Source organism: Pseudogymnoascus destructans, assembly GCF_001641265.1.
Source record: "Pseudogymnoascus destructans isolate 20631-21 unplaced genomic scaffold scaffold_8, whole genome shotgun sequence".
NCBI classification, from domain to species: domain Eukaryota; kingdom Fungi; phylum Ascomycota; class Leotiomycetes; order Thelebolales; family Thelebolaceae; genus Pseudogymnoascus; species Pseudogymnoascus destructans.
In genome coordinates, this window is record NW_020167527.1 from 1020045 (window position 1) to 1032359 (window position 12315).

Here is a 12315-nt window from a genome sequence, read left to right on the forward strand (position 1 = left end):
TCCTGAAATATGTACGAGCGAGACCGTTTACTTTCCTCTCCGACAGTAGTACTAAAATGCTCCGATATGCCCTCAAAAGCCCTAAAAGCCTCAAAAGGGTAGGGACGATCTTCTTAAGTTTCCAATTGCTGTTATGGCAAGCACGATAAAGTACGATACAATATAATACAATACAATATAATACAATACAATATAATACAATACAATATAATACAATACATACAATCTTTCATCAAAATGGAAGGAGCGCTGCTCGTTCGTTCCTGCCAGTACAGTGCGTGCGATGTTTGTAGCTTCGTTGGTCCATTTCTCTCTGTCCATAACCCTTCCAGCCTCTTCTTTTTGCGTTTTTTTTCTGTTAGACCTACTCTCACTGTTTTCTTTTATTGTCTGTCATCTACAGATTGAGCCATGAGAGGCAATACATGTTGCATTTCTCCTGGGCCTCCTTCGCCAGACGGCAGGCCGCCCCGCCTAGTCGATCCCGTCTCGGTGCATCCGCAGGCATCGGGAAACGCACTGTCATGGAGTTCCCGATTTTCAAAATCAGAAGACGCAGCGGAACTGCACGCCATTTTCAAAGGTGACAATCTCGACGACGAGAATGCGTCGACTTTGAAGAGACGTCGTGCTGGCCGATCAAAGCTACAAAAACGCTTCTCACGCGACTCGACTCTTACGAACCAGAGATCCCGAACATCGACTGTTGCAATTAGCGAAGAGGAAGTCACACGCCGTGAAGAGGTGAGGCGTATTCGTGCTAAGTGGTTACAAGAAGAACTTGGAGACATACGTGTTTACGACGAGGATGCGACACCTCTCTGCTCCAGCCCGCTCGGACAGGCATCGAAAGGTGCAGGTAATGACTCAGATGAAGCCTCTCAGGACGATCCAGTAAATGATATTATCAATGCTTATTCCAGCCATCGTGTCAATCCGGGTAACAATCAACCGCTCCCATCTCGCAAAATGGTTGTCGACACACCACACAGAGCAGACTCAACTCATGGAGAGCCAGAAACCCCCTTACCTCCCGCTCTGAATCCCAAGAATATGCCAAAAATCGGCGATACATTAGTGGAGCGTACCTCTTGGAGGCTATCGTTCACATCTCCCCAGCGGGCCAGATGCTTGCGTGCGCTGAGTCTATCCAATCCCGAAGACCAGAGCACAAACAATGCCAACCTAACGGTGCCTACCTCTGAGCCTCCGCGCTCCCCTGGAAAGAAGAAGGAGTGGCTGAGCAGCGGAAATCGACGGCCCCTGGAAGCTCAACATTCCAGTGCGACCTCAGATGAACTAACTTCAGGACCTCAAATTCCGGAAAAGGCATCGGCAATCCCGCTCCATGAGATGCAAATCTCCCAGCGCTTGGCGTCTACAGGCACTTACATTCCACAGCAGCAGTCATCTGAGTACAAGGACATAACCCTGGACGGCGAACCTGTAAGTCCCGAAGATGGGTTTCGAGAAATTAACACCCGAAGATCTCGATATTTTCGCAACATTTCTGGCTCAGCCTTCAGTGAAAGCAAGGTTCCAAGAACTTGGGGTCAGGTTCTAGGCGATGGAACTTCATCATCGCATAAGTCACGCGTTAAATATAGTCCCGGGCAAAACCACGAGTCATCACAAGGGCCAGAGTTATCGCTAACCATTATGGAAGGTCAGAATATCGTGCCAAGTTACTTGCGGGGTGAGGGAAGCTTTATTTTCACTGACATGGGCAATTTGTTGATTCTATGATTCTCTAGTTCCGCGCATTGTAATAACGAAGCCGGACGACGAGTTGGACGATATCGACCCCGTGAACAGAAGACACCAACAGCACAGAGGAGAAGGCTACTTGTCAAGGGAAGGCGAAAGTCGTATAATATACCCTCTACCCTCCACCTCACCCAATGCCGATGTGAACGAATATATGGGAAACCCGGAGTGCTCGGGAGCTCTCGATTCACCTGTGATGAATAAGCGTCAACTCTCTACGCCATTAACTAGCAAATTCTCGGAAGACTTCGACGAACCAGGCTCTAAATCCAGCTTTCGGTCATCGGTTTTATCATCAATGAGGCACTCGGTGCTTGGAAGGCTCACCAGAAGCTTTGATGGCGAAGGTTCTCCCGATTCAGTCGCCACTGAGCGGCAATCTGGTCAGCATAAAGCGAGACCTGCTAAAAGCGGAACCCCCGCTCGAACCACATCGAGAAAGGAATCGGTATCGCTAGACCGCTCGAAAAGCTATTCAATGGAGAGCGCGGAAATAATGTGGACGAAGGCGTTCCGTCAGTCAATCGATGGAAACTCGCGTGGTGCCGAATCTGGAGAAAGGCACCCAAGTCCGGTTGGGAAACAGAGCAAGCTTGACGGAAATGCTAATAACAAACATGCGAAGAGAAACGAACAGACATTGACCGATGAAACAGATAGTTCCAGACGCTCTTCTCGAAGCAATCGGTCGAGTGTTGTGATACCGCCAGAGTCCTGGGCTAATTTCCCGAGTCACAATTGTGAAAGCCGTTGTGGGAGTATTGGGGCCGACAATGACGTTGCCAAGTCTGATTTCGCTATGAGGGAGCTCCTTGATGGATTGCATCAAGATACCTCGGCCAATAAGAAACCACAGCAGAAACATCAGGAAGAATCTCCTCGCAAACATATTACTGGAAGGCTAACTACGAAAGTGCGGACGTCCGTTGACAGATTGCTCAGCAAACAGACTAAAGCATCCGGTGACACAGTATATGGCCTCCACCCCAGTGCAAGTGCAAACAAGGCGTTGGGAGATCTCAAAGCCGAAATACTATCTCGCAGCCCTTGTCGCGATAAGAACCACAACTCGGTGCAACCCGAGACCAGTAAGCCGATATACCAAGGAATACCTGATGCAGCCAAAATCCCTCGCCGTGGCAGCATGGATGATCTCCTTGAAAGAAAAGGGACAGACGACGACCTTCTCAGTCCAGAAGTGAAGGCAAAAACCAACCGTGCGAAGCGCAGAGAGAAGTACAAAACGTGGAGTGGCCGCGACAAGAGCCACATGGCGGATATGATGGCATTGAGGCAGAGCACGGTGGATTTCATGAAGCATGCACGGGTTATGGAGGGGGTAGAGAGGGAGAGGGCGTTGAGGGCTGCGGATGAGGTGTTGGAGAGGAGTGTGGTGCGTTAGGCTAGGGTGGGGTGCTGAGGTGGCTGGGAGTTGGTTTCGGGGGCGTTGCCTGTGGGACTGTTATACTTTTTGTGAATGCTAATGAGGTGGTTGTAGGAGTATTGGTTGATAGCAGAGATTATGGTATAAAGTTTGTTGAGGGAGATTTCATAAATTGTCTGTGTAGAGATAGGGAAATCAAATATGTTATGGGTAGCTCGGTGTTTGTCGATCTCCATTCAGCAACTTGGAGTTTCTGCAAGTCATATTACGCTATATGGTTCAAACCATGGGAAGCGAGGGATAGATACTCAGACATGAGGCATAGCTCTTGATAACCTATGTGGTATTTCTGCGCTATAAATACTAACTTATCCGATTTCATAATTTCGTTAATGCCCCCCCCTTGCCCCAAACTTCCTGGGCGTCTCTCCACAACCATCCATTTCATGGTTACTGAACTTGCCAATACGGGTTTCAGCTTCCTACCTTTAGGAAAGTCCGCACAGAGTTTCTATCTGGAATTTATGCCTACATATCCACATCAGCAAGCTTCCTCCCATCTTTTCTAGAATAAAGGGAGAAATGTACAGCGAGGAAATAGTAAACACTATAACACTTTACAGGATAAGAACCAAACGAGTAAAGAAGGCGAAAGTTATCTTTATAACAATTCAAGTTATGATACGTGTTCGTCCCCCACCTGGCACACATCAGCACGAGACCCGACTTAACTTTCGACAATTACAGTAACTATTCTGCAGTTCTACTTTTAGACTGTCTTTCCTCTCCTTCCATGCTGCCAGTTGCTGTCAAATCCAAAGTCAGTATTGGTTTCTCACCGGGATATGCATGAGATGAAACGTCTCATGGGACGGGCTGGTGATGATGATTACCGATTGGGGAAACATCGCAACCGTGGGGTAGCTCCCCACTAACTTAAGAAAATATGGAAGCTGGCATCGCCGAAAGGACGAAGTGCGGCGCATTTGTTTGTCTCACTCAAATCCCGGGGCTGTCACCACACCACTCAGTGGTCATTCCTTCCATTTTTAGTTATTAATGGTGCGGGGACAATGCTACATACAAATGGAACTCCAACGCAGCATCCGAGACTTCGCGGCATGGGTGGATCGGCCCTGCGGCGGGGTTGATATAACACGCCGAAACTAAGGCCGGAGAAGCTCCGCTCGTGGGGGAATGCAATCGCACTTCAATGGCCCTTTCTCTTTCTTGAAATACATAAAACAATCCTACGGGCAATAATTACTCTAGGGAATGGCTCAAGAAAACACAGAACCACCGACGCCACCGTCGCCGATTGAAACCCTCGACGTTGAGGCGGTACTCTCGAAGCTCAGGCTGGGATTGATTTTTGGCACACAAAGGCAATTCTAAAGCATGGAATCCCCTCGCTTCGGTTTACTAATGGACCAACGGCATCAGAGGCACTCGATTCTTCAACGGCGTGCCGGCGGCCTGCCTTCCATGTGGTACTGCGCTTGGTGCAACATGGAATGTCCCACTGCTCGGTATCCCACGTAGATATCCTCGCCGTACAGGACGCGACCATGCGATGAGCTGTAGTTGAGGAAGGCGGGGTTATCTTCGTTACGAACGGGGAAAGAGAGAGGCAGCTTCCATGATGGGTTGACATCTCCGAACAGCACATCGGCGATGGCGTTGCCAGTCTCATTGCCACCATACCATGCTTGCGCTAAGCTCGAGACTTTGTCGGCCCACGGCATTCGGACTGGGCATCCAGACTGGATAACGACGACTGTGTTAGGGTTGGCATCTGCAACTGCGGAAATCAGGTCGTTCGTACGGCCGGGAAGATCCATGTGCTCCCGATCATGTCCCTCTTGCTCCCAGTCCTTGTTAAGGCCGGCGCAGATCACGACTTGGTCGACGCTCTTTGCTAACGCTACTCGGTGTTCCACCCACTCGCTTCGCTCGTAGGTGGCGACAGCAAGATGTGCGACACATAAAACGAAGAAAAAGACGCCTTATATAGCAACTATATAACTATATAATTAAAACATAAAATCAATAGAACTACTATCACTATCGCTACTGCCACTATCGCTACTACTGTCACTTTGATCCTTACTATACCGTAAAATTATCACTTTTGATTTCAACCCTTCCTTCTTCCGCTCTGTTACCCGCTTCCTCTCAACCTTACGCTCTTCAATTTCGATTTTACGTGCTTGCGCTTGTAGCTGCTTTACTACTTGGTCCGATTCCCTTGCTGCTCTTGCGTCTGCTTTTGCTTGCAACTTTGCTTCCTTCTCTTCCCGCGTGCATCTGATGCATATAACTGCCCTCCTTTCTTTAGTGGTTTCCGTGACCTTGCCTTTGCTGCCTTCTGCTCTACTGCACGTAAAGTCATAATATCTAGCTCAGTCTTATAGAGCTCTGCCCGGTGTAGAACAACTGTAGTTCCACGTGCAAATGATTGAAACCCTTCTCTTGAAGGCGATGAGAAAGCTTCCTCTGCTCTCTTCTGCCAATGTTCAACCGCTTGCACACTTTGCATAGTTGTTTTCGGTGTTGAGATAATATTATATGAAGCAAATGGCTCATAATCAGGTGTTTGATTCCGAGTCTCTTGTATCTTGTCAATTACAAGTGGGGGATTATATGGATATAGTCCTGCATTTCTCCAACCAGATTGAATTGTACGGACAGTTAGAGATTGCCATCGGATTTGCGGGAGGTTTGAAAGGAACGTACGTAGCTTATACTCATAGTCGTAGCTACGTACTGCTTGATCAAGTGCCTTTTAATGAAAGTGTTTGCACTGCTTAAAAACCTCTACATCAAGAGGTTGTAATAGATGTGTTGTATGAGCAGGAAGGCAGCAAATAACAATGTTATGCTCTTCTGCTAATGTAAGAAAGCGCTCTGTTTATGAGAGTCATGGCCATCAAGTAATAAGAGGCGAGTATCATCTGGTGCCATATGCTCTGCAGATAGTTGGATAAATGCATAAGGTATTAGATTGCAATGTCGTCGTTTGAATACCCGCTCTCATTTACAATAATGAGAGCATTTGGCTCAAGGTCATCATTGTACCATGAATCCATATGAAGTTTGCCAGGGATAATGATAGCTTCTGCAAGTGCAGCACCACTTGCATTTACTCCTATCAACAGTCCACTGCTTTACACCGATTGGTATAATAACAGCCGTAGACTTATAACACCCAATCATATAGCCTGTCTCATCAACATTCCATAAATTATATGGCTTAATGTTATGTTTCGTAATAAGGGCGTTATATGTGAGAAAGAATTCCTCAAACACCTCTTTCTTTTGTGCTTGCTTCTGATGTGTATTTAATGTCTTCAGGTGAATTGTATGAAATTCGGGGTGTGCTTTTAGAAAGCGTTGTAGCCACCATTGTGATGGTATTGTACGATTAGGTCGTAAGTCTGCAACTGCCCGTAGTATCATAGATCGGTTGGCAGGGACCCCGCGCTCAAGTTGGTCGTATATGAATTGACAGACTGCAGTCTCTTGCGATTGAGATAAGACTCAATTGCTACCTCCGTGGGGTAATTGAGGAGACGTAGTACTCGTAATACGACGTCGGAGTGTCTCACGGTTGACATTGAATTTATTTGCAACCCAAGCAATTGTATATGTACTTGGTTGTTTTAAGAAGAACTGTTGGGCGAGCAATCATAGTAGGATCGTTATTTTGAGGCATTGTAGATACTATGTTATGAATAATACTATTATTTTCTCTATATATCAAAATAGCGGTGTACGCACATCTTGCTGTCGCACGCACAACTTGCTGTTGCCACCTACGAACGAAGCGAGTGGGTGGAACACTGAGTACTGCCTTCTCAATCTCCTCTGTCGGGTCAATCACTCTGGCGCCACCAATCCTTATCCCACCGCCTCCAGATGATACAACGCCGTCAGAATCGCTGAGCTTGGAGGTGACGCCACTGGGGTATTCGACTTTGATTTTATAAGTCTGCCCAGCCTTAAGGTTCTTCACGCACACTTCTTCTATCGTACCGACATTAAAGAAGCTTCCACTGCTTCGCTGCACCGTTTCACAGGAAAAGTTTGCCGGTTCTGTTGACTGTCAAGCCAAATTCAAAGTCTCCGTCCTCATCTGGAGTGAAGAAGCCTTCAACATCTGTCCAGTAGAGATCTTCCATGAGTTTCGGGTGATAATAATCGACGAGATACATGTAAGTATCAGCAAGGTGGATGACGTCGACCGGCTCTGGGTCAGCGTGGTCAATAGTTTTCTCGTTATCCCGTTCAACGGCACTAACTGCCGTTCGTTATCGCCTACAGTATTATCTCGTTAAGTTGATGTAATTGGTCATGCATAAATATATCGAGTTATAGTAATATCGAGTTAGAAAGTGACCTGAAGAAGACCCGAAGTAGCCCCTCAGCTAAACCATATATCCATCCAACGTGCCTTGAACCAACTCATAAAGAGCGCAAAAATGATGCTGGATCCGTGATGCCACTATTCTCAGATTCTGAGAACTCAATCAGAACTTGGAGGGCTTGTACAGCATTCTGTGTGGTGAGCACAGGATGCTGGGGCTCCTCATCGTCATCATCTTGAGCATCGGAAACCTGTATATATGGAGCCATCGCCTCCTGTAGAATTGTGTCCTCATCTAAGCCTTCCTCCACCTCTTGCATTCCCTCCTCCGCTGGATTCAAAAAGTTCGAAAGGTCCATAGCGTCTGATATATGACCAGCTTGTTGTACTCGAGTATATAAGTCGTTTAGAACAGGGAGTGGGTGTATAGGAAGCTGTATTGGGCGTAAAAGAATTGTGCTTTTTCGAAAGCAATTGTAGATAGTCGTATTTGTAACGTCATGATGCCATGATCGAATAAGCCAGCAAATTGCAAAGTGTATTGTCATTGTTTTGATTGGATCCAGGTTGTTGCTAAAAGATTCGAGCATGAACTCGAGCCATTGCCGACGATAATAGCTTTTTAAAGAGGCTATAATACCTTGATCGAGAGGTTGATATCGACTGGTCGCATTTGGAGGAAGCCAGATAATTCATATATTTGGAGGAGGAGGCGTCGATTCCACTGCAGCGATATAGGCTGAGAAGTTATCCATTGTAAGCAGTATAGAACGTGACGTACCAATATGAGTATAGAAAGCATTTAGCCAATCTGCCATAACAAATTGATTCATCCAAGCCTTCTTATTCCACCTCCAAACCCCACCCATTGCCCCTACATCAACGTGTTGTAAAGCTCGAGGCTTTTTAGCCTTTCCAATAAACCAAAGAGGAAGTCGATCTGTTCCAGCAGCATTAACACAAATGGCTACTGATATGCGTGCTTTGTCCTTCTTCTGTCCTGGAGTTGATAATGTTGTAAAGCCCTTTGAAGGGCTCATCCTCCAGTAAAGCCCAGTCTCATCCATGTTGTAAATATTGTCCTCTAAAAATTCCCCCTCAATAGTTTGTATAGCCTTCATTTGTTCTTCTGCAGTGACACCAATAGATCCAGCTTCGCCATGTAGAGTTCGATATAATATATTATGCCGTTGTCGAAACTTTACGATCCATCCGTAGCTAAATTCTGGCGTAGGTAGTCCACGGTATTGTGGTAGCTGATTCCAGATAATCTTCGCCTTTGATTGTAAGATTTCTGTAGTTGTAATGCCGCCACGCTCTTCAATAAGCCTCTGCCAGTCGTAAAGAGCAGCTTCTAATTCAGGCCAGGCGACAGCGCAGCGACGCTGAGCTTTAGAGCTGTTTGTTTCCAGAGTATTAGAAGTAGCGTCAAGGTCCAAAAATTGAGAGCTAAGGGATTCTGAGACTGTAGATTGGCTAAGTCGACGATTGTATTTCCTGAGGAACCACTGTATAGTGGCCTTTTGTGTAGGTTTCGGATGGTGAGATTGATGCCAGGTTCGGAGGGCTTTTCGCTGTTTGAGAGACATAGAATGGAGCTTTTTCGAAGGCATTTTGAAGGTATTCTAAGAGTAGTCCAGTAATTAGTGTAAGTCGATAATTGGGAAAAGGGACTCAATATTGTGTGTATCGTGATTTGTATGACGAATGGAAGGATCCGAAGAAAGTTATCAAGTTATCCAGAAAATCGACTAATCATGTATCAACTTAACGAGATAATACTGTAGATTCTGCCGCATTTAGTCAGCATTGCTGGCCCCATGCCTCACTGTAGCCAACCATGTTTCCCGCCTATAGGTCCCACAGTGGAGGCCAAGAAGGGAAAGGTTCTAGAAGGAGGACCCACGGAGGAGAGTTGGGGGGGAGAGGGAGCTTCTGGTGTTGGGCGCTGCTCTACTTGTGGGGAGCAGGGCCACAATATGAGAAGCTGCTTAGTGCCCGCATGAGTAGGGCGCTTTCATGAGTATGGTGGGAGCAAGGTCAGTGGAGCAGCAGTGTCAAATGGGACATCAGGGTCAATGGAGTCACAGAGGAAACCGAAGGTGGCAGCAGGGTATATAAATCTTTTATTAAAGCTCAGGGTATATGAATCTTTACAGGGGTGGTGAAGGGTATATAGATCTTTTGCCCTAAAATTATATAACGTATTTCACAAGCGAGTTGCCCACACAAGTGAGTTGCCTACCAAAACACCAAAACGCGTCAACTGACAAAAGTCAACATGCCACAACTAACACAAGTCAACATGCCACAACTAACACAAGTCAACATGCCACAACTAACACAAGTCAACATGCCACAACTAACACAAGTCAACATGCCACAACTAACACAAGTCAACATGCCACAACTAACACAAGTCAACATGCCACAACTAACACAAGTCAACAAGTCAACATGCCACAACTAACACAAGTCAACATGCCACAACTAACACAAGTCAACATGCCACAACTAACACAAGTGCAATCCTCTATTCAAGAGGGTAGACTACTTCTAGCTATCTAGGCACTAAAGGAACATCAATTTAAGAGTGTTCGAGCTGCTACATTGTCGTTTGACGTGCTATATAGGACCCCAAGCTACAGAATGAATGGAATAACTTCCTGACGCGACTCTACCCCTAAGTCAAAGAACTTGACTTCATACGAAGAGTCAGCTCTTATTCAGTACATTCTCAACCTAGATTCACGTGGATTTCCACCCCAGCCACAAGCTATATAAGAAATGGCAGACCTTCTACTCTCTAAACGAGGCGAGACCCCTATTAGGATCAACTAGACTACAAACTTCATAAAGCGTTGTATAGAAATCAAAGCAAAGTTAAGTTGGAAGTACGATTATAAACGAGCAAAATGCGAAGATCTAAAGATAATTCAAGAATGGTTTTCTCTTTTACGAAACACAGTTGCGAAATATGGAATCTTAGAGCAGGATATCTACAACTTTAATGAAGCAGGTTTCGTAATGGGAGTTATTGCTACTACAAAGGTAGTTATAAGCTTAGAAGCAAAGAGTCATCTAAAGACTATATAGCTAGGGAATAGAGAGTAGGTGTTAATTATCTAAGGTGTTAATTCGTATAGATAGGCACTCCTGCTGTTCATTATTTTCAAGGCATAGAATCACCTCTTAGCTTAGTATAAGGACTTGGGATTACTAGACGATTAGGTATTACGCTTAGTAAGAATTGGTAGACTTTAAATTCAATTAGGTACGAGTGGATTTAACACTTTAATTAACATACAAACAGTCGTTCGATTAGAACCTATCGCCTTCTTATTCTCAACAGACATGAGAGCCACCTCTTAGCTTAATTTCAACACTAATATATAGAATGCAAGATAATCACCCTCTATATGCTACTACACTTGTTGTACATTCTTCAGCTACTTGATGTTAGCTGCTTTGCTCTAGTAAAGCTTTTGTATAGATGTCAGATTAAAACCTTTGTATAGAACAGGCTAAATCATATCATAAAGCTTAAGTTTCTCTCTACATTCAAAGAAGCATTCAAAGCTACATTTATAGAGCAAAACATCAAGAGTGGATTCCGAGCTATAGGACTTGTTCTATACGAGCTTTAGAATGTTCTCTCTCACTTAAATCTACACTTAAGAACTCTAACTCCTCCTATAGTTAACAGTGACAATTAGACTTTAAAGACTCCTTAAACTATAAGGGAGATTAACTTTCAAACAGAGCACATTAAGAACTGCATTATACGTCATTAGAACAGCTCTCCTAGCTTAATTAATGATGCTGTTAGCTGCCTTGTTAAAGGGGCAGAAATGATGATGCATTCTGCTGTTCTACTTAAGGCAGAAGTTAAGGCTCTCTAAGTAGCAAATGAACAGAAAAAGAGGAGGGAAAGGAAGTGCAACAGGTGTATAATGCAGGAGCTAGTCTCTCTATATAAGAGGGAGAGGATATCCTTTAGAATGCTAAGGTTGATGCTTAAGTCCATATAGAGGTGGCTAGTAAGAGTAGTTAGTAGAGGTGGCTAGTAAGAGTAGTTAGTAGGTGGGCTCTAAGGGCTGACAGAAGCACTATGGCTTATGTGGTATTATAGGCCATAATTCCCATATGTGCAAGAGGCATGAGGATTCAATTACAATTAATTAAGGGTCATTAGGTAGGTGGTGTTATGGTAGTAGGTAGTAATAGTCAATTCTAGTAATTTTGTAGGCAACTCACTTGTGTAGGCAACTCGCTTGTGAAATATGTTATAATCCTTCATTAAAATACAATTAGATACTTCTCCTAAGTCCTATTCGATAGATACTTCATCTCCTTGCTTAATTATAGCATTGTTTATAGTTGTACTACCTGTTGCTATTAACTTCTGTTAAGTAGCCTCCTCTGCTTTAACAACCTATAGCTGTAATTCCCTTCTAGAAATATGAAAATGACCCTTTAAAATTGCTCGCTTGCCTTTTTGCTATACTCTCTAAGCTTGAACAATTGATCATAGATTGTTAGTATTACGTTGTTGTAGAAAATTGTGTGTATTTAGTTGCTCTGTTACATCTGCTAACTTTTGAATATATCTCTTTATAGGTGTGTCTAACACTATACGGGCTTTAAGAATTGTAGGGAGTACTGTATTTGCTTTCTGTAGTGTTGTAAAGTTAGGTGGACTACTATTTTGAAAGATAGTATCAAAGATATCATGTTGTTGTGGTGTTTAAGGCTGTTGTCTAACTTTAATAACTTCTTAAAGTGTTACTTTATAGAT

General features: G+C 44.6%; 3 protein-coding genes across 3 annotated transcripts; 1 reads left to right on the forward strand and 2 right to left on the reverse strand.

The window, feature by feature from the left end:
• The first annotated feature begins 262 nt into the window (after window positions 1-262).
• VC83_03976 (uncharacterized protein) lies at window positions 263-3362 on the forward strand. Its single transcript, XM_024467614.1, has 2 exons — window positions 263-1696; window positions 1755-3362. The coding sequence occupies exons 1-2, from the start codon at window positions 412-414 to the stop codon at window positions 3167-3169; spliced, it is 2700 nt and encodes an 899-aa protein (XP_024324748.1). The 5' UTR covers window positions 263-411; the 3' UTR covers window positions 3170-3362.
• A 1246-nt stretch (window positions 3363-4608) lies between these two features.
• VC83_03977 (uncharacterized protein) lies at window positions 4609-4992 on the reverse strand (the record flags this gene model as incomplete). The annotated part of the gene is made up of 1 exon (XM_024467615.1): window positions 4609-4992. One exon carries the CDS (start codon window positions 4990-4992, stop codon window positions 4609-4611), a length of 384 nt encoding a protein of 127 aa, XP_024324749.1.
• Window positions 4993-7224: 2232 nt separating this feature from the next.
• On the reverse strand, window positions 7225-7876 carry VC83_03978 (uncharacterized protein; the record flags this gene model as incomplete). The annotated part of the gene is made up of 2 exons (XM_024467616.1): window positions 7225-7451; window positions 7657-7876. The coding sequence occupies 2 exons, from the start codon at window positions 7874-7876 to the stop codon at window positions 7225-7227; spliced, it is 447 nt and encodes a 148-aa protein (XP_024324754.1).
• Window positions 7877-12315: the final 4439 nt, after the last annotated feature.

What these genes read in the sequence shown, in the direction of transcription:
- VC83_03976 (XM_024467614.1), top strand. Translation starts at nt 412, where the DNA reads ATGAGAGGCAATACATGTTGCATTTCTCCTGGGCCTCCTTCGCCAGAC. An exon ending in CGTGCCAAGTTACTTGCGGG is followed by an intron (nt 1,697 to 1,754) that starts GTGAGGGAAGCT and finishes ATGATTCTCTAG; the next exon opens with TTCCGCGCATTGTAATAACG.